At 32.7% G+C, this 18200-nt stretch overlaps 11 protein-coding genes across 11 annotated transcripts; 5 read left to right on the plus strand and 6 right to left on the minus strand.

Moving 5' to 3' along the window:
- The first annotated feature begins 172 nt into the window (after positions 1-172).
- On the plus strand, positions 173-2075 carry TpMuguga_03g00349 (putative integral membrane protein). The gene is made up of 9 exons (XM_061305676.1): positions 173-285; positions 327-401; positions 431-535; positions 567-631; positions 662-716; positions 757-1628; positions 1662-1745; positions 1776-1904; positions 1939-2075. Exons 1-9 carry the CDS (start codon positions 244-246, stop codon positions 2066-2068), a joined length of 1557 nt encoding a protein of 518 aa, XP_061161008.1. The 5' UTR covers positions 173-243; the 3' UTR covers positions 2069-2075.
- Position 2076: 1 nt separating this feature from the next.
- On the minus strand, positions 2077-2897 carry cyn-10 (Peptidyl-prolyl cis-trans isomerase-like 3). Its single transcript, XM_758277.2, has 5 exons — positions 2693-2897; positions 2606-2658; positions 2464-2572; positions 2296-2417; positions 2077-2234 (listed from the first exon to the last, which is right to left on the minus strand). Exons 1-5 carry the CDS (start codon positions 2768-2770, stop codon positions 2102-2104), a joined length of 495 nt encoding a protein of 164 aa, XP_763370.1. The 5' UTR covers positions 2771-2897; the 3' UTR covers positions 2077-2101.
- A 27-nt stretch (positions 2898-2924) lies between these two features.
- TpMuguga_03g02600 (PHAX RNA-binding domain protein) lies at positions 2925-3317 on the plus strand (the record flags this gene model as incomplete). Its single annotated transcript, XM_061305890.1, has 2 exons — positions 2925-3128; positions 3171-3317. 2 exons carry the CDS (start codon positions 2925-2927, stop codon positions 3315-3317), a joined length of 351 nt encoding a protein of 116 aa, XP_061161774.1.
- A 62-nt stretch (positions 3318-3379) lies between these two features.
- On the plus strand, positions 3380-4964 carry VPS4A (ATPase family associated with various cellular activities (AAA) family protein; the record flags this gene model as incomplete). Its single annotated transcript, XM_758278.2, has 10 exons — positions 3380-3509; positions 3545-3703; positions 3734-3802; positions 3884-3955; positions 3989-4099; positions 4129-4323; positions 4361-4439; positions 4471-4602; positions 4660-4786; positions 4817-4964. 10 exons carry the CDS (start codon positions 3380-3382, stop codon positions 4916-4918), a joined length of 1176 nt encoding a protein of 391 aa, XP_763371.2. The 3' UTR covers positions 4919-4964.
- Positions 4965-5101: 137 nt separating this feature from the next.
- Positions 5102-8758, minus strand: TpMuguga_03g00352 (uncharacterized protein). The gene has a single exon (XM_061305677.1). The coding sequence runs from the start codon at positions 8629-8631 to the stop codon at positions 5116-5118; it is 3516 nt and encodes a 1171-aa protein (XP_061161009.1). The 5' UTR covers positions 8632-8758; the 3' UTR covers positions 5102-5115.
- Positions 8759-9080: 322 nt separating this feature from the next.
- Positions 9081-11450, plus strand: TpMuguga_03g02360 (uncharacterized protein; the record flags this gene model as incomplete). The annotated part of the gene is made up of 13 exons (XM_758283.2): positions 9081-9445; positions 9518-9568; positions 9599-9674; positions 9721-9852; positions 9882-9982; positions 10015-10349; positions 10380-10458; positions 10489-10571; positions 10604-10754; positions 10787-10930; positions 10988-11137; positions 11182-11343; positions 11373-11450. Exons 1-13 carry the CDS (start codon positions 9323-9325, stop codon positions 11448-11450), a joined length of 1665 nt encoding a protein of 554 aa, XP_763376.2. The 5' UTR covers positions 9081-9322.
- Positions 11451-11658: 208 nt separating this feature from the next.
- On the plus strand, positions 11659-12348 carry TpMuguga_03g02470 (putative integral membrane protein; the record flags this gene model as incomplete). Its single annotated transcript, XM_061305879.1, has 5 exons — positions 11659-11675; positions 11708-11864; positions 11897-12122; positions 12153-12277; positions 12305-12348. 5 exons carry the CDS (start codon positions 11659-11661, stop codon positions 12329-12331), a joined length of 552 nt encoding a protein of 183 aa, XP_061161775.1. The 3' UTR covers positions 12332-12348.
- Positions 12349-12426: 78 nt separating this feature from the next.
- Positions 12427-14233, minus strand: CTSC (Papain family cysteine protease family protein; the record flags this gene model as incomplete). Its single annotated transcript, XM_061305678.1, has 6 exons — positions 12427-12623; positions 12653-13558; positions 13589-13693; positions 13798-13947; positions 13977-14098; positions 14130-14233. 6 exons carry the CDS (start codon positions 14231-14233, stop codon positions 12427-12429), a joined length of 1584 nt encoding a protein of 527 aa, XP_061161010.1.
- Positions 14234-14705: 472 nt separating this feature from the next.
- TpMuguga_03g00358 (uncharacterized protein) lies at positions 14706-15476 on the minus strand (the record flags this gene model as incomplete). The annotated part of the gene is made up of 5 exons (XM_061305679.1): positions 14706-14761; positions 14791-15062; positions 15093-15179; positions 15209-15293; positions 15322-15476. The coding sequence occupies 5 exons, from the start codon at positions 15474-15476 to the stop codon at positions 14728-14730; spliced, it is 633 nt and encodes a 210-aa protein (XP_061161011.1). The 3' UTR covers positions 14706-14727.
- Positions 15477-15993: 517 nt separating this feature from the next.
- On the minus strand, positions 15994-16366 carry TpMuguga_03g02235 (uncharacterized protein; the record flags this gene model as incomplete). The annotated part of the gene is made up of 3 exons (XM_061305842.1): positions 15994-16058; positions 16096-16222; positions 16253-16366. 3 exons carry the CDS (start codon positions 16364-16366, stop codon positions 15994-15996), a joined length of 306 nt encoding a protein of 101 aa, XP_061161776.1.
- A 129-nt stretch (positions 16367-16495) lies between these two features.
- On the minus strand, positions 16496-18179 carry TpMuguga_03g02205 (Mitochondrial carrier family protein; the record flags this gene model as incomplete). The annotated part of the gene is made up of 5 exons (XM_758286.2): positions 17322-18179; positions 17038-17289; positions 16896-16997; positions 16703-16785; positions 16496-16645 (listed from the first exon to the last, which is right to left on the minus strand). Exons 1-5 carry the CDS (start codon positions 17860-17862, stop codon positions 16496-16498), a joined length of 1128 nt encoding a protein of 375 aa, XP_763379.2. The 5' UTR covers positions 17863-18179.
- Positions 18180-18200: the final 21 nt, after the last annotated feature.

Below are 18200 nucleotides of genomic sequence, written 5' to 3' on the forward strand. Positions count from 1 at the left end.
ATAAGATGGGCCGATGTGTACGAAACCATTCGAACTAAATTAGCTAATTCTATATTAAAATAAAATATATTTCCAAGTTCATTAATTAAAAATTTTCAACAATTTATAAATAATATTTACGACTCATTTTGGAATAGCATATGAGGCGAAGATTACAAAATATATTAGATTGCAATTTTATATAATATTATTTTAGTATGATGATGTTAATTTTTAAAACCACAAAATAAATACACTTAAACCATGAGTCGTTCGTACAAGATATTCGACTACCCAATCTTTGCGGTAATTTATATATAACTGTTTAATTTTACAAATTTCTTCAGTTATCTCACGCCGATGGCTACTTGGTGACTTCGGGAGGCGGAGGCGGTGAAAATTACGGGATTTCCAACAAGCTTGTAAGTTAATTTACTGATTCAATTCGCAGGAAATATACTCCTTCGGCCCGAAATTCAGGCCCGGTGAACTACAATTGAAAGTCACCACCAGCGAGCAACGCGGCATAATAGATTCTCTTGATTACCACCATAAGGTAGGGGAATACCTTTTAAATTGATTGTTAGCATAAAATTTGGATCGGCTCCATCGATGATTCCACAATAATATTCTCATATAAACCAAATTTCGGGTATTTAAACAAGTTAATAATCTTTTTCAGAATGAGAATATTCGGAAAATTCAAAACGGACTATATTAGAAATGATCCAAAACAGGTATTTATCAAATTATAAGCTGAGAATAATGTTATTTCAGAATATTTGTAAATTTGGTTATGACAGTAACTACTTTGTAACTGGCGGAAATGAGTCATGCGTAAGGGTTTGGAGGTTAACTGAAAGCTTAATAAGAAGCGTAAACAAGTTTCAAAACCAGTATAAGATCCAAGGAACCAATAACAAGTTTAAGAATGTAAATTTAAGGAAGTTTAAGTTGAATGAAGACGCCTCACTATCGGATGATGATAACGTACCATCTGACGCCACTTTGTCAGATGGAAATCTATCAGTTACAGAAAATGATACATTTAAAACGAACAATGTAATTGAAAGTAAAAGCAGCAGTGAAGTTAGTAACTCACTGTCAAACATTGATGACACTTCTCCATCCCCTTCATCCTCGCCCTCCTTATCGTCAGTAAACCTCGTTAATAATAAAAAGAACAACTTCATAGACATAGGTGAAGTTAACGCTAACAATATCGGCAAGTCATCTCCATTTTCCAGGAACAAAAATACTAAAAATTCTACTGACAGCTTAAATATTTCTATCGGAACCAACTCTACTGACTACAAGGTGCAGGAAAATGATAAATTGAACATTTTGAGGGAAGACTCATTTGATTTCATTAAAACAGGAAGTAACAGAATGTGTAAACTAATATTAGAGTATCGAGAACATATAAAAAGTATAAACGACTGTAGCATATTTAACGAGTTGCTGGTGTCAGTGTGCGACGATTACATGGTGTTTTACAAGATACTGCCAAACTCAAAGCTGCTGTTGAAACATAAGCTAGACTCGGTCAGGTTCAAGTTTGTTCAAATTTTGCCAAGAGTCACTGCTGAGAAGGTTTACAGCATTCTATCAGTCCAGTACAGCAACGACTACACTGTTTTATGTTTATGGTAATTATTTCCAACTTTTTCTAAATTATTTAGGAATTTTAATCTTTTGAATAAAAAGTTAAATTTGGCTAAATCCACCAACATTTCGAAATCAAAGTCATCCTCGCTGACAATGAAGTAACAAATTATTTTATTAATCGTTTGTAGTTTCGAACACGATGAAGTGGCTCTGGGATTTGGGGACGGAACCGTCTCTGTATACTCAATAAACAAGTTTAAACTGATTAAGACGTTCAATAAGCATAAGATGCCCATTACAGACTTGGAATTTGTAAGGTAAGCCTAACTACTCTGATAAAAATTATTTTAGTAACAAAAAGCTTCTAACTAGTGGAATCGACTACTACCTCTACTTCAACAGCATTAAAAACACGCAATTTATCATCTCAGTAATACTAATATTACTATTAGCAGTTGCAATAATTAATTTTTTATACTAAGTATAAAGTACGTGTTATTAAGTAAATTCAAATTTAAGATTCTAAATCTGCGATTGGATTGGAATGTATCGTAGTGGAAGTGATAATGATGTCCTCAACAGGTCTGTTCTTTTTACCAACAGGCATATTCTCCAGCTTCTCCAATGTATCTAAGCCACTAATCAGCCTAAACTAATGTTAAACTAATGTTAAAATTATGTTGAAATGTTAAAATTTGGTAAAACTACCGTCCAAAAACTGTATACTGGTTGTTCAAGTGCATTTGTTTTGAATAAGTTATGAAGAATTGGGAAGTATTCCCATTAACCTTGCCATTGTTCGACATACTAACAACTCCCCTCTTGTCATGCTAGTAAATTAAAGTTAACGTAAGATTAGCAATGTGTAAACAATACCTTCAAATGAGGAACAAGTTCATTTTCAAATGGTTCGTTATAGATACTCTCACCTCCTTTGCCAGTTCCAGTGGGATCTCCGCCCTGTATGAGGAATCCCTTAATATTCCTAAAGTAAGATGTTATTATTGTGGCTGCTAACCTGTGGAATTTGGTATTATTATAGTAATCTGAGGCGCATAGAGCCAAGAAATTCTAAAAGAAAGTGATACTAGGAATCTTAACGTACCTTACAAGTTTTAGGGGTATCTTTACAGTACAACTCGATCTTCAAATCTCCGAAATTAGTATGGATTGTTACTGACATTAAACTACAAAAAACAAACAAATTAATTGAAATTAATAGTAAACCTATAAAATAATTTTAAAAAACAAGGAAAATTTTTAAAAATACATCAAAATTATACTAATTTTCAGTCACATATGTGGTGAACTAGATCACAATTTAGTTAATGTAATAAATGTTAAATGAGGAAGTTGATATAGAAGCTTACAAGGTTAAAATAATAAAGAGGTGTAAACTAATAAATTTACTAAAAATTGACGAGTTTGAGCTCGTTTGTAGAATATGTGCTACGCTAAATGAGAAGAACATAGAGTTAATTGAGCGTATCGTCCACTGCAAAGGCTATAAATTCTGCCAGAATATTTTCAACTTGACCTTAGTAAGTTAACACAATAAAACGGAAAAATAATTAAAATTTCAGGAGTTATTACAATACGGTGACCAGTATAGCAAAGATGGCATAAAACGCACACCTGGAGGTGTGTTTATAAATATACTAAAGAAGAATTTAAATAAAACTGAAATCAAATTCATATGGAACGAGCAGGTGAGAATTCCTAGAAATTAATAGTTTCTAGAATTTCAAACAGAAACAACATAAGAGGAACAAACTAAGGAATCAAAACACAAATGAAAAGGGAAGTAGAAAAAGCCATTGAATTAACGAGAGAAGCAATTGACCTGGACAATAGAAAGGAATACAAGAAATCACTAGATATGTACATTAAGGCTCTACAGCAATGGTCAATGATTTGCAAGTGTAACTTTCTTTAAAAAACTTAAATAATTTTTTAGGTGAAACAAACACTAACTTGAGAGACAAGTACTTCAATAAAATGAAACAGTACCTTGAAAGAGCTGAAAACATTAAATCATACCTAAATACCAACACTACTGTTTGTCCAACTCCCTGTAAACTACCCTCTGATGCACCTACCACACCTCATGATAATGGTAATATCTTAACATTCTAATACTTATCAGAATATTTTAATGAGTTTGAGTCTCTGATTAATAAAAATTCTAACGACATACACTGGGACGACATTGTTGGTAACTACTACACATTAATAAATATATCATTTATTTATACTATACACATCACAAATGATCCCCTATTTTATTGTTGTTTAGGCCATGATAGTGTAAAAATCATACTGAAAGAATCGATTTTACTACCTATGAAATTCCCCAATTTATTCTCCAGTAACCTCAACCCACTTACTAATATTTTATTAGGCAAGAATATCATCAATTATAATTGTATTTTATTGTATGGGCCTCCTGGGACTGGTAAAACTCACCTGGCCAACGCCTTGTCAAATGAGTTTAAATACCACTTTCTGTCAAGTAATAAGTTAGATTTCAATCCTGTTTAGTTTCTAGTAGTAACATTCTCAGCAAATACTACGGGGAAAGTGAAAGATACATACGAAATTTATTTAACTTTTGTATAATGAAGAGTCCTTGCGTGCTTTTCATTGACGAAATCGACTCCATTTGTAACACTCGCAATTCTAACCAGCATGAAGCAACAAATCGAATCAAAACTGAATTTATGATCCAGATAAACCGTAAGCTGATTATCTTTATTGTTAAATACTAAATTAGGTTTAAGTAATGAGGGAAATGTTCTATTGCTAGGATCCACTAATTTACCTTGGTTACTAGATAACGCCATAATTCGGAGGTATTGTACACAAACATACAATTTGTTATAGATTTGAAAAAAGAATTTACATTCCCCTACCTAACCAAAATAATAGATTTGACCTCATAAAGAAACTACTAACAAACGTAAAACACACCTTGGCTGATTCTGACCTTCATTACATGTCTGAGAACACTACCAAGTAATTCTTGTTATCACATATTATTATTTATTATCAACTATTATTGACTGTTTTTAGCTTTAACTGCTATGATATAAATATTTTGGTTAAAGAAATTGTTCTTTACACTCTGAAGAAATACAATAATAATGAAAGTCTTCTAAACATCAACGAGGATGACCTAATCATACCAACCATTAGCATTGTAATTTAACTCATTTTAATTATTTTATAGGAGGATGTTAAGGAGGTTTTGAAAGACTTTAGACCCTCTGTTGCTGTTGACGATATTAAACTTTATGAGCAGTGGACTCAGCAATATGGCACTCAACTTTAATTTCATTATCAGATTTATCATGTAGTTTAATGTATTACACTCTTCATTCCATTATATTTCAGTATACATATAAATACTACTATATATATATAACTACTATATATATATAACTACTACTATATATATATACAAACAAATTACCAAAATGTATATACATACTACCAACTAATACTATAACTTGTATTGAAAATGATAAATTAAATTATTTGTGTGTGGTTTAATTTAATTATATTGTATAATAGTACATTCGCATTGAAATCTAAGTTGGACTCGTTCACCATAATCAGTTTATTAACCAGAATGTCGTTATCGACGCACTCAATTGACAGTGACCTGACGTCAGTTTCACTAACACTAAATTCATTTTTATCATTTTCATCACCGTGTTCTTCTTTATCCAACTCATTTGAAGCATTTTTATCAGAATCATTTAACGCATTTTCATTACTAGAATCCTCATAAATGCGGTTATAAAACGTGATGATGCTGTTTAGGAGGTTAAGGTTAAACCTATTGGTGTTAAAACCTGTAAGAATGACTTGTGTTATCTCTTGAACCAGCTTTTGTATTAAAACGTTGCAGTACTTTTTTCTGGTATGAACCGGGTTAGTTTTCAGCTGAAGTGTCAGTAGTAGAAGACTGCAAAAGTTGTATTCTTTCAGTTCCAGTAACTTGTTGAATATTTCGTCAACTATCAAATCCTTGTCACTAACGAGTCCTAAGCTACACTCATCACTGAACCTCTTCACCACCTCATCTAGTCCCTTAATATCTTCTATGTTATCTAGTTTGCGGTATAAAACGCTGAAAAGTTTATAATAGAGTTTTTTAAAGTGCGGATAAACTAGTTCTAAGGACTTGTTGTCAGATGGTAGTGTAGCTGTGGATAGTAAATTTGTGGATAAAATTTCACTTCGGTGTTTATTATTCAGCAAGTGCAACAGGAGTAACTTTTCATAATTTACAACGTTGCTAATGTTATAAACCAACACGTCGTTATACAAGTATATCCCGTCGTTAACTTTCATTAAATTTATCAGGTTATTATCACTAATTGACAATATGTAGTTATTAGGGTCATTTAAAACAACTTCACTTAGTTTGCCAGTTTTATCAACTATGTACCCTGTTCCTGTATTGACGCTCTTAATAGTAGTTCCACCAACTTTTAAATTTGAGGTATTAGCAAAGGGTGTGATATTTCCACTATCACAGTCACTTTCCTCTTCAGTAACTGTCATGGTGTTTGGGTCATTGGTTATTGTGAGCAGGTATTGATAGTTGCTAACGTGTACAATCTGGTTAACATTCCCCAATAGATACTTTATATACTTATTGTTTATTATATACACTTCTCTGTATATGTTCATTATGATATAAACGTCATCCTTTTCCTTATTCGGGTCATATGGTGTTAATTTATGAAAATCTATCCAATTTTTATCTATATAAGAGTGCTCCAGCCCATCCAAATTTTCATTTTCATCTAAATTTTCCTTATCATTTATAGTTCCGTTATCATTTATGGCTTCATTTTTATCCAAAGAATCATTCTCGTCCATAGGTTCATTCTCATCAAAAGGTTCACTTTCGGTTGGTAGCTCAATGAAATCTCTAAGTGTTGGTGTCAACTTATCAATATCAATTGTATTTACGAGTTTATAATTTATATAATACAGGTCATATGTTTGTATGACGTTATTGCTCAAAAGTATCACGAACAGGTATGGCTTGTCGTGGAGTATCTTAACTGGCTCGGTCTTGAATTTAATTTCAATCAACTTGCCGTTAATGTTATAAAACACGATATTGTACCCATCTCCAGATTCCAGGACAATATAGTAGATGTAATTTGTGAAGAAGTTCAGACTCACTACTCTTGTATCGTCGTTCTTTACCAGGCTTGTTCTGTTATTACTGTACAAAAGGACATTATTTCCGTTATACCGTATCAGCATGTAACTGCAAATGCTGTTAATTTTAATATCATTGATGTGGTTTATATTGTTTAGCTTTATGTTATATGTGAAGTTCTTATTTCTCTTGCTCGTTATTGACTTTGTGCTCTTCTTATAAATCGGAGAGAGTTGATAGTTTGCAGCCAAGTAGACGCTGTGGTTATTGTAGAAAACGTTATACTTATCATTATTTCTCAAATTCATAATATCGTACAACAAAACCTCCTTATCTCTGAATAACAGTATCTTATTATCAATCACCACAATATCCTTAACCACCTCAGTACTCTTAACTTCATTATCCGGAAATGAAGGCCCATCAGGATTATGTAATCTAGGAGTTACATCTGCTTCACTTGGTTCTGACACTTTCATATTACCAAATTGACTCTCGAATGAATTATTATTTGAAAGTTCCAATACTGAGGCCGACTTGAAAAATTCTTCAGATGAAACGAGTTCACTCACTCCGTTATTTATATTAACTTGATATAAAATGTGTAAATAATAGGTGCAGATGTGTATTGAACTGCTTGTTAATATGAACAAGTAATCGTCTAACCATTTTACCGACTTAATTTCACTATCAAACTTAAGCCTTGATACTATTCTATCATTGTACAGTGTGTTAATTTCATTATCTTTGAAGAGAATACAAAATATCATACGGTTTTCATTTATACACATTCCCTTAACGTTTTCACACATTATCTTACCCATTACTATTCCTTTATCTGGAAGTTTATCAGGAAGTTGATCCTCATCAGTGTCCTTCACTACCAAATTCTCATCATCTTTTTCGTTAACTGTTAGGCACAGTAACAGGTTACTGGTGGTTAGAATATACAAATGGTTATCATTTGTGTGATATATGTTTCTCACTTCATCGATTTCAAGCGAATCGTTTTCCCTCAAATTCTTACTAGGAGTTGAGTCAGCTTTTGTCTCTACAGATGCATTAAGGTTATATTTTTGATCTTCCAGTCCTTCGAAGTCATTTTCTTCAGATATGTTATTAATATTATCAACACACTTTGTGATCATACCGTCCAAAGTGTGGCTAAAGATTTTATTCCTCGTTCCTTTATATATCAAATTATTATCAATTACATTCAGCTTTAGGTGTATATAGCAAAGGCTGTAAAGAAAATTAACGTTTCCGATAATATTAATATTTAGAACGTTCGTTGTTAGTAGGTACAGATTAATAACTTGAGGGGTATTATCTGGTAATATACTATCAACTATGTGGTTCAAAAATCCATTTTTATATATAGTCCTGTAGAAGCCAGATTGGTTGTGGAGCCAAAAATAGAACTGGTTCTTAATTGTGTAGAAGAAACTGAAATCGTTTGGTACTACTATATCGTAGATAAACTTCAAACATGGCGGACTTTTAATTCTATTTTCCAGCTCATCTTCAGAGTTTATAGGAGTGTCATTGGTACTGGTAGAGCTTAAAATTAACAAATGCTTTAAATTATCAACCAGAAGTCCTATAAGATTAGGGGTCGGCAGAACGATTATATCCCGAAAGTACTCATAGTTGCCCAGTTCTGACAGCACAAACCTTCCCAAACACATAAAATCATTGTCGTTACTGTACACAAACAGACATTTTTGGGTTAAAATATAAATATATGCGTGACAATGACTTATTTTTACATTTACTATTTTGTTCGCTAAAATTTCGCCATTTTTATCTCTAATATTCGGAAGAATATAAGAATCCGGGTCTCCTAGAGTAAAAATCATTTAAAATCCTTAAAATTCATAGCGTGCTGTAAACATCTTCTCAAATTCCACCACCAAGATTCCAAATACACCAATCAAACCAAAGTAAACAAACAAACCAAATATATAACAAAAATTTCACTACATTAAATATATTACACACATTATATAAAGTAAGTGAGAAATATTAACTTAAACACAACATTTATATTTCCTTCCAAACCCAAGATGCTCAGTTGAGAAATAATTTAGTTTATATTTAATTTAAAATTTTAGAAAATAAATCTTTACATAATTATAAAAATAATTAACACAATGATATCTTTTAAATTTACATTTTTATAGGTTATCTCCTGAATAAGACTTTCATTAAGGTTAAATTTCCGTTTATAATTTACACATTCCATAAAATAACTCAAATTATAGTTAATTATATATAATCTATTATCGGGAACATATGTAAGCATTTATGAAATGTCATATATGTTATTTCCATTCCAGATCCAACTAGAAAATAAGCAATTTTAATTTTATTTTATTTATAACCTCCTCACTCTCTTGAGAGGGTTTCTGGAATTGTGAAACATCAAATGGCTGACTCAAAGAGATAAAAAATGAAGTTTTACGTATGGTGTTAGAAAATGACTAGCCAAGTCTTCTCGTTAGCCCCTTTACAAACAGTTTTGTTTATAAAAACAGGATACCAGAACTCATGTCGAATTCTGCACAATTTGAGAAAACGAAATGTTGTAAAATCAGCACCGCTCAGATTCCCAAATCAAAGGCTGTAAACATATCCCAAAGCGTTCTAATAAACGAAACTACAGATTCTGAGGTAATTAAACTGATTTCCTGAAACTTCCCATTATATATAACTAAATCAATCAAAAATTTATTAAATTATCAGGAAAATAACTTCCAAAGCGATAGAGATGCCATACTGAAGCCCATAAGTCAGGTGGGTTATGATTTTTATTACATTCTTTAGAAAAATGACAAAAAACTCAAAGCAGACACTCCTTACTATTTCGATCGAGATGAAATTATCGAAAAAACAATAAATGGTAACTACTGTGATCACTAGCTAACTATCATTAACACTTTAATTAGATTTCTATAAAAATGGAATTCTGCCAGTTATTAAAGCACTGAAAAATGAACTTTCGTGTCATCATGCTAGGTTCATCGAATTAATGATTAAGCTGACATTCAACAAAGATATGAAGTCATCAAAACAACTCAGTAATATCAAAGCTCATTTATTTGCTTAGTCGATTTATTGCCGAATTTGCTCACTGCTATGATAATAAAACAAAGCGATATCGTGATTGGATTGGACAAAATTACACAGAATATTGACTCAATAGAACTTGTTAAGTGAAACTGAAATCATCTTTTAAATAGGATAACCCAAACGCTTCTTTGAAAACCTTACACCTGATCAAGTTTCTGATCGACAGAGGGGTGCTCTACGAGACTTACCTGGAGATGCTTCCTTACGTCTTTTACGAATGTGTAACAAGGAACTACAAGCTGGTTCAACTAACTCTGATGCAGTTCAAGGCGTTTGAAAGGGAAAATGAGGCTCAAAAAACTTCAGAACTCATGGATGTTTCAGACTCTGCTCCAAAAGATGAAGACTACTTCTCAGAACTCCTTAACATTGGCCCTGAACAGGTTAACGAGCTTGCTGTTTACTCATTAAGCTATGATGAAGAGATTAAAGAATATCTAAAAGAGTTTGATTCGTAAGATCTCATTTGTTGTAGACTTTTAATTTACAGAGAAATATGCCAGGAAGTGATCGATGTGCTTTACAGGAACAATGACGTAGAATATATACTACAAGTAAACGATGTTTAATAAATTGTCATTTAGTTCTTCGAGGAAATTAAAAAGAGATATCTAACTCATGAATTTCTGCAACTCTACATCCAGAGGTCAATATTCAGGTCAATCATGTGAGAAATAACTTATAAATTTAATACTTCAGTTATGTGATGAGGGTTAGTAGAACATTGGAAGAGTTAATGCACATTATTCCCAAAAGTGTTATGGAAATGGCATTCATGAGACTACTGGGGGCTGTTCCGAGAAATTGCGCTGAAAGCACAGAGGCACAGGACTTATTCTGTATTTTCTTGGTATTTTGCCAAGGTCCATAAATGAGATGTAGGCCCGATCAATTGTTGACGGACTAGTGAGTGCGTCGTACATTAGGAAAATCAACCGCGTCCACATTGGAGGTATTCTTGGTGTAGAGTTAATTGGCAAAACCATAAAATGGGTTAAATTTAACAAGAACATTCACAGAGCAAAGGTTAGAAAGGGTTAAGATAATTATGAAGTCTGGGATAACTAATGTATTTAAATTCAGGAGGGAAGCAAGCTTGTTATTCAGTTCCCTATGGAAATAGTTTTAATGAGACGAGTGAAGATTTTAGGGCTCATAACACACCTTTTAAGAACAGGACAAGTCTCAGAGTTTCCAAGAAGACTGCACGAAATCGACACACTAAACATTGATGTAGGAAATACTAATATAAATAAAGGGGTAAATACAAATTATAGGTTGTTTTCACTGTAAGAACTTTGTTAAAGAAGTTTTTAATGAGGGAAAATGGACTCGTTTCAAAGGTTACTGAGATAATAGAGATTTTGGTGCAAAAGAAGTTAATAGAGGGGAAATTAATAGGGGCGATGATCAAAGATATAGCCAAAGTTCTTCACCAGGTAAAACAAATAAATAACAATTGGGGTAGATTGATGGTTATGGAATTCATTCGGACAGGAATCTGTCAATGCTGAAACAGAGCTTGGCGGAGAAGGGTCTTTTTTAAAAAAATAAAAAATTAATATATTTTGTGTAGAAGTAAAAATTGAATTTATTTACTATGTAAATTTGTTTAAAAATTTATAATAGTGTTAGGATTCCAAAACCCATACACACTATACCGTGGTTGGAATAACTTTAATGTTATTTTATTTTTAAAAATAAAACTGTAAAATAATAATTACAAATTAATCGTGTTCTGGTTTTGAGGGTGAATGTTCCTAGGATCAAGGTATGTTTTTGAATTACACATTACACATTTAGCCAAATCTACTACTATCTCGGAACTGGGTTGTTGTTTACAGCTGGTTCGGCGGTAGTTTACAATGGCTGGGACTACTACGCTCCTCGCCAAAACAATAAAATTATTTGCCTGGCGCATATTAATACTAATCTATTAGCTTGCCTTTGGCTTATTCAGGTACTAAATAACTAGGAATACGAATAATTTAGGGGATATTAATGTTAGCATGTTGTGTTAGTTATAGTGTTTTTACTAGCTATGACGCTAAAAGTAAAAAGAAGACCTTTTTAGTGACATATTCGGCACTTTTCCTTAAAGTGTGCCCTAAAGTCGTAAAGTTGTTGCATCTTTTTAACTTTTGTCAGCTGTTTGCAATCATCTTTGACCTTTTAATACTTCCAGAATGTAACTCTTATAAACTTCGATATCTCTTTGGTAAGTTTAACTATCCCTTAAAGCCTTTAGTTATCGCACTTTCAATTAACTGGCTAATAGCCATTTGGGGTCTAATGCTACGTAAAAGGATACTCTTGCCACCCTTTGTATATGACCCGGCGACATATAAAAAAGGCTACCTTACCAGTCTTAGGGTTTGTTTTATTTTTTAACATTTTTAGGATTTCATCGAGCCCATGGGTATCTAATTCTCTAATCTACTATCAACTATATTATTCATGTTATTACACTATTATATATTTGTATAGTGTGTATAGTAGTATTAAAATGTAGAATGCAATGGTTATAAGAGGGGTTGTGCAAGTTCATGTGTGTTGATGGGTTGTTCAGTGGTATTTTTGAGAGCTTTTTCGATATCTGGATCTAAAACCACAGCTTCAGATTCAATTCCAAATGCGTTTATGCCTCTTACAATTTTGAAAAAGCCATTGTCTCCCCAATCTTTGCCCCAACTGTTTCTGGCAACCCAATATTTAAAGCCTAAAATCCATAATTAAAAAAAAACAAACCTTCGTCAGTTTCACCCCAACCAATCAAAGCTACTGCATGAGTTGTAAACTCCATTCCACTCAAAAATTTTTCATTAAATTCACACAGTCCGCGGTGTTTTTTGAGGTCCTCTTCAGAAGGGTTAATCACCGCTTCCTTGAAATGTTTAATGTGTTCTCCATCAATTCCCGCAACTACAGGCCCATTTAGCATAATCTCATTCATGATCAAAGTTTCACCTGAGCAGCGAGTGCACTCGTAACAGCCACCAACATAACCCACATTACTTGCAAATAGCCTGAAATTCTCCTCTTTGGGTGGACATTTCAGATTATCGACGACTTCCTCAGGCTTTTCATTGTCCAAAATTAGGCCAAACTCCTCTGCAAATTTGCCAACATTGACTGGAAATCCACCTTTACAGCCCTGGTTATAGGGAATACAGCTAAGTGAGAGGTTAATGTTGAAGTTCTTATCACTCAAAACCTTTTCTAAATGTAAAAGCCTCGCGTCTGATTTATACTCAGGTTTTTTTAACAACTCTCGAATTCGAATTAAAAATCTAGCATGAAGAACATAGAGGGAAGCTATAGTATAACAACCTCCACATGTTTTTTGGTTAACAACTTTAATATTGTCAAATCTGTCCCAAGTAAAGTTTTTGGGTAAATTTGAATCGCCACTCTCTATACTCTCACTGGAACAGGTACAAAAGTAATTGCGATTATACTCACTCCAACCCTTGTTCGTGACTGGATGAATGGTCTTTTTACCATTAACCACCCTGATCAAGTCCCTGGCAAAACGTTCGTAACCATTTTCAGTTGTATCCACAGTGTTAAAAACGTTAGTTTCACCAGCGTTTTTCTTCTCACCATAGCAACAGTAGTGGGTAAACTTGTTTCCATATCTCTTTGAAGCCCAGCCTAAAAATATTTAATAGGCTAAAGAATTACCAATTAGGGTCTTGTTTGGATTTGTGATATACTTATTTTCCTCGATTTTTTCAAAATAAAGATAAACCAATAGATCGAGACCATCGTTTAAAGTTATCCGAAATCCTGAAAATTTATATTATACCCTCGAAAATATTGATATTATGAGTGAAATAATTTAAAAATCTAGTTGAAAGTGAGAATATGTGTGAATTAGTGTGCAAAAGTACCTTGATCGTAAATAGAAGTCCAATGACCCACTACATAACCGTGTGATTTAACAGCTAAAGATATCCAATTATCTCTGTTTTTAGCGTTGGTAACGTTTTTGTAGTCTATTTTATCAAGTGTGAGTTCCAAATCAAGCGTGGTTCCAAGCCCTAATGAATGTAATAGTGTTAAAACTTACCGTAATCACCGGTCATCAGCTTCTTATAGTCCCCAAGATTAAGGTCACCCTCCAAAGTGTTTGGAAGGGTAGAACCACAATTTACATTTTCTCCTTCGACTTCTTTGCTCAGGTCAAATTTCCTGAAGAAGAATGATCAAAAATTCAAATTACCAGCGTCCAACCATATCACCAATCGTGGCGTGAATGGGTAAATCTGCAACTACATTTTTGCAAATATAAAATAATAAAACTGCATTTAGTGTAAGGATTTTCATTATTCTCCTCAATTACCTAAATTAAACTCCAAAAGTTACTATACATTTGTAGAATCTTCTGGAAATCCTCGATTTTGACTATGTTATTTAAAAATTCGAGTTCCCTTATTTATTATTAATATTTTACACCAAATTAATTTATTTTAAAGCTGTTAATTTGTTAGTTTTTGCAATGAATTTTGGCAATTTACTCGTTGAGGCACAGACCATGATCCGAATGTGCAGTAATAGCATTTAAAGCTTTTCCGGAAAATTTAAATTTAGTTTTAAAAATAAAAAAATCCGATACTCTTAAATTTTAATTACGGCTGTTTTTTAGCAGTTTCAGCCATAGACACTACGCAAGCACTTTAATGCACATTGGCATTACTAACGTTGTATTTTTCCTGAAACTTAAGTACTCGACATTTCTTCAAACAATTATCTTATAGAATGGGAAATCGGATAAATGTGTAAATTTTAAGTAGGATATTAATGGATATGTTTAAAGTGAGTCACTTTTGCTCTGGTCTGAACTTGTCCAAAAAGCTGAAAAAAAGTTAAATAAATAAACAGACTTGGCAATTCTATCTTCTGGAATCTCTGGGCCTATGTTTGCCTTTGTGGTTACAACTCGGAAGGTGAGTGTAACTCCCTTCTTTCCATTCTTTTCCGTCAGCCTCAGTTCCTCTCTAGTTTGTTTATGATCCAAGCACTTTGAAAGATCAATCATTTGTGTATATCCATAACCTCTAAACTCTACTCTCTTTCCACCGTCTTCCAGTACGGTCGTTTTTATACATGACAGATATAGTGTTAAAACATTCCTCGCATCACATGGTAAAACAATCTAAACAACTTTAAACAGAGTTAATTTTACCTCAAATGAGTCAAAACTGCCGTAATAAGAGTCATGGACGAATTCGGGTTCGATTATTTTAGAATTTTGCCTTGAATGTGTTAACGACTAAAACACATTTTTATTTCAATTCTTACCTCTTCTATGAAATCCTGATCAAAAATAGCAGTAACTACCAGTTCTAGTTTTGAGGGCGCTTTTACCTCAGGTAATTTTAAATTCCTACACATTTATTTATTGTGAAACTTACTCCACTGATATTAAGGTGACAATTACTTTTTCGGCCTTCTCATCCAGCTCTGGAAACTGGAATTTCTTCTGCTTTAATTGATTCTTTTCATTCTTTAAGCCTTCCCTAATTGCTTTAAGTCCCACAAAGGTACCCCCGTATGCGTTCAGCGACATTACAAATCCCAAATGTGTATCAGAATTTTATATTTTCCAAATATTCTAATTAAATTATGTTTAAAAACAATGAATTAATTAAATATTAGTTTTATTTATTCATACAAAACCCTTTTACTGTACTTTTCATTTTCCCAGCCAATTTACTTTAAATCTGACCCATTTGTGTTCTTATGCATATTTTAATATTTACAATTTAATTATTTTTTCTTACAATTTACTTGAAGGATTCCAATGCTTACAACAATTGATGTAAATGCATACACATGTGTATAAATTAAATGAATACTCGAAAGTGAATAGTTAAAAATTCTAAAAATTACTTAAATTTAGTTAAAATTTAAAAAGTTAGTTGAACATTATTTACAAGAGAATTGCGAGATTCCACAGGTTAAATCAATTTGCAATATTAAACATTAATAAAGAAAATTCCAAACCTTTGGGACCAAAGTTTCATTATTAGATAAAATTAAGCTCAAATCGTTTTAATCTAAAAAATAAATTATTTGAAATAAAATTAAGAGTTATTCGGGAAATTAGGAACTGGTTGACGTAGGAGTGATTGAGGATTCATTTCCGAACCTCGAAACGTTAGTGTAACTATGTTTGTTTCTGGTACCTTTGGTTTTGAAACTGCTCACAACATCGTCGTACACCTTAACAACCTTTTCCTTTAAGGGGTAAGCACAACCTCTCAAGGTGTTTCCCGTTTCTACACATAAGCCTCGAACTGAGTTTCCCAGAGTCTAAAATAAATTTCAATATCATACACATACCGAAAATGTCTCAAATAAGGAATCGGTAAACCCCTTCTCCTTCTCCTCCTTTCCTTCCCCCTCTCCCGATGTGTCCTTTTGTTCTCCTAATGTTCTAGCATCATCCAGTGCCATTTTTAACCGATTATACACTCAACAAAAAATTACTTTAAATTACACTCGAATACTTTAATATTGTTAAATTGTTTAAAATTGTCCAATATAAACACAAGATTTTATATACTTGAAGTTATCTGTTTGAAACTATAAATTCGAAGAAATTCCACAATTTTCAATTTGTGTAATATTAGACAATTTTAAAATTATTAGAAAACTGAAATTCGGAACATAAAAAAGTAGTGTACAGTTTATGATGTAAGGTGCAGGAGTTAGGGCGTAAAAATAGAATAAATTCTACAAATCGTAAAGTGAATAATGATATTAAAAATTCTGGGCAATGTGTTTGAGTACCTCGTACATTAAAAACTGAATTGCTCCGGATGGTAACGATTTCAACATAGAAGGAAATAACCCATGATAAAACGCCAAAATCCCTATACCACCAAAATTTACCCTCATTAACACATATATACTCAATAGAGGTATGTATAAAAATATGTACTATAAAGGTGTAAAAATATATACTAAATGTGTAAAAAGGTACCTTCATTTTTGAATATATATTTCATACAGTAGATGGAATCTCTATATAATCTATTTTCACTAGAAATTGCATTATTCATCATTCTTTTCCTCACGGTATCTCCTAACCCATTATTGAAACAGTTTGAAATTAGTTTGTGTACCTGGAAAGACAATGAAAAGGGCGGATGCTCCGGCAGCTGAGCCAGCAATTGAGGACATAAAGGCGATTTGTTTCATTGAAAGTTTTTCCCCTTTTTTAGATAAGAAATCGTTGAGCGCCTTGCGATAAAAATCGAAAAACGACAACTGTAATGCCACATACGGCACTCCAGTTACCATAGTAGGTATGAAACCCTTGTAAAATCCCATTAAACCTTCAGTCTTAAATATCTGCGAAAAACAGTCAAAAATCCCTAAAAGCATAAGTCACAGTGTATGTTTATACCAGTATAAGTGCAAGTTGAAAGATGTTTAGTGTTAATTCCCAGCGCCATTCTTACACTTAGAAGGTCCAATGGGTATGTAAAACTCTTTTGAACTAGGCCCGCAGTTCCACCGGCAATTAGCGAAAGTATAACTTGGTTTTGCGATTCTGCTCTTTTCTGATTTGATGATGAAAATGCTCTGGTCCTCATCCAATTCTGTAAGAGTGAGTTTGACTTTAAATACTCTCGAGTTGAGTCATTTATGCCAAATTTAGTAGCATAGCAAATCCCGCCTCTTATTGTATTTGCCAAATTTCCTCTCCAAAGGCCTTTTAAACCTTCTTCCCTAAAAATACGCTGAGCCGTTCTAATAACGCCCCGGTATTTCTTTTCACCAACTAACCCTTCATTGCTATATTGGCCAAACATAGGCTGAACTTGGTATAAAAGGCGGATCCGATCGAAAGGAGCACAAATAGTCTTCGTTATCACGCCAGAAAGTAAGCCGCAAAACACAAACGACTGCTTCTTCCTCCTCCGCCATTCAGAATCATCTGCCATTATAACTTTATTTTACAAATTCCACACATATTCTACATAATGGACTAATTTAACCCAGTAATGTTTCTTTTAAAATTACTCAATTACCAAAATGATCATTTATCATGTATATTACTATCATTTACATCAATTATTTACAAATTCCATTTGTTTTGAAGAAATAATTTACCAAAAAATTAATTTATTCACAAAAACTGCTAATATAATAGAAAGTAAAATAAAATAGTGTATAATAAATAAAAAATCACAAATTAATAAATAACATCATTATAAGTAAGCTTGGTGTAAACGTTATAAGGTGGAATCTTTGATTGTCGTGTCCATAAAATAAATATTTT

This window comes from Theileria parva (assembly GCF_000165365.1).
Source record: "Theileria parva strain Muguga chromosome 3 map unlocalized ctg_530, whole genome shotgun sequence".
Lineage (NCBI taxonomy): Eukaryota > Apicomplexa > Aconoidasida > Piroplasmida > Theileriidae > Theileria > Theileria parva.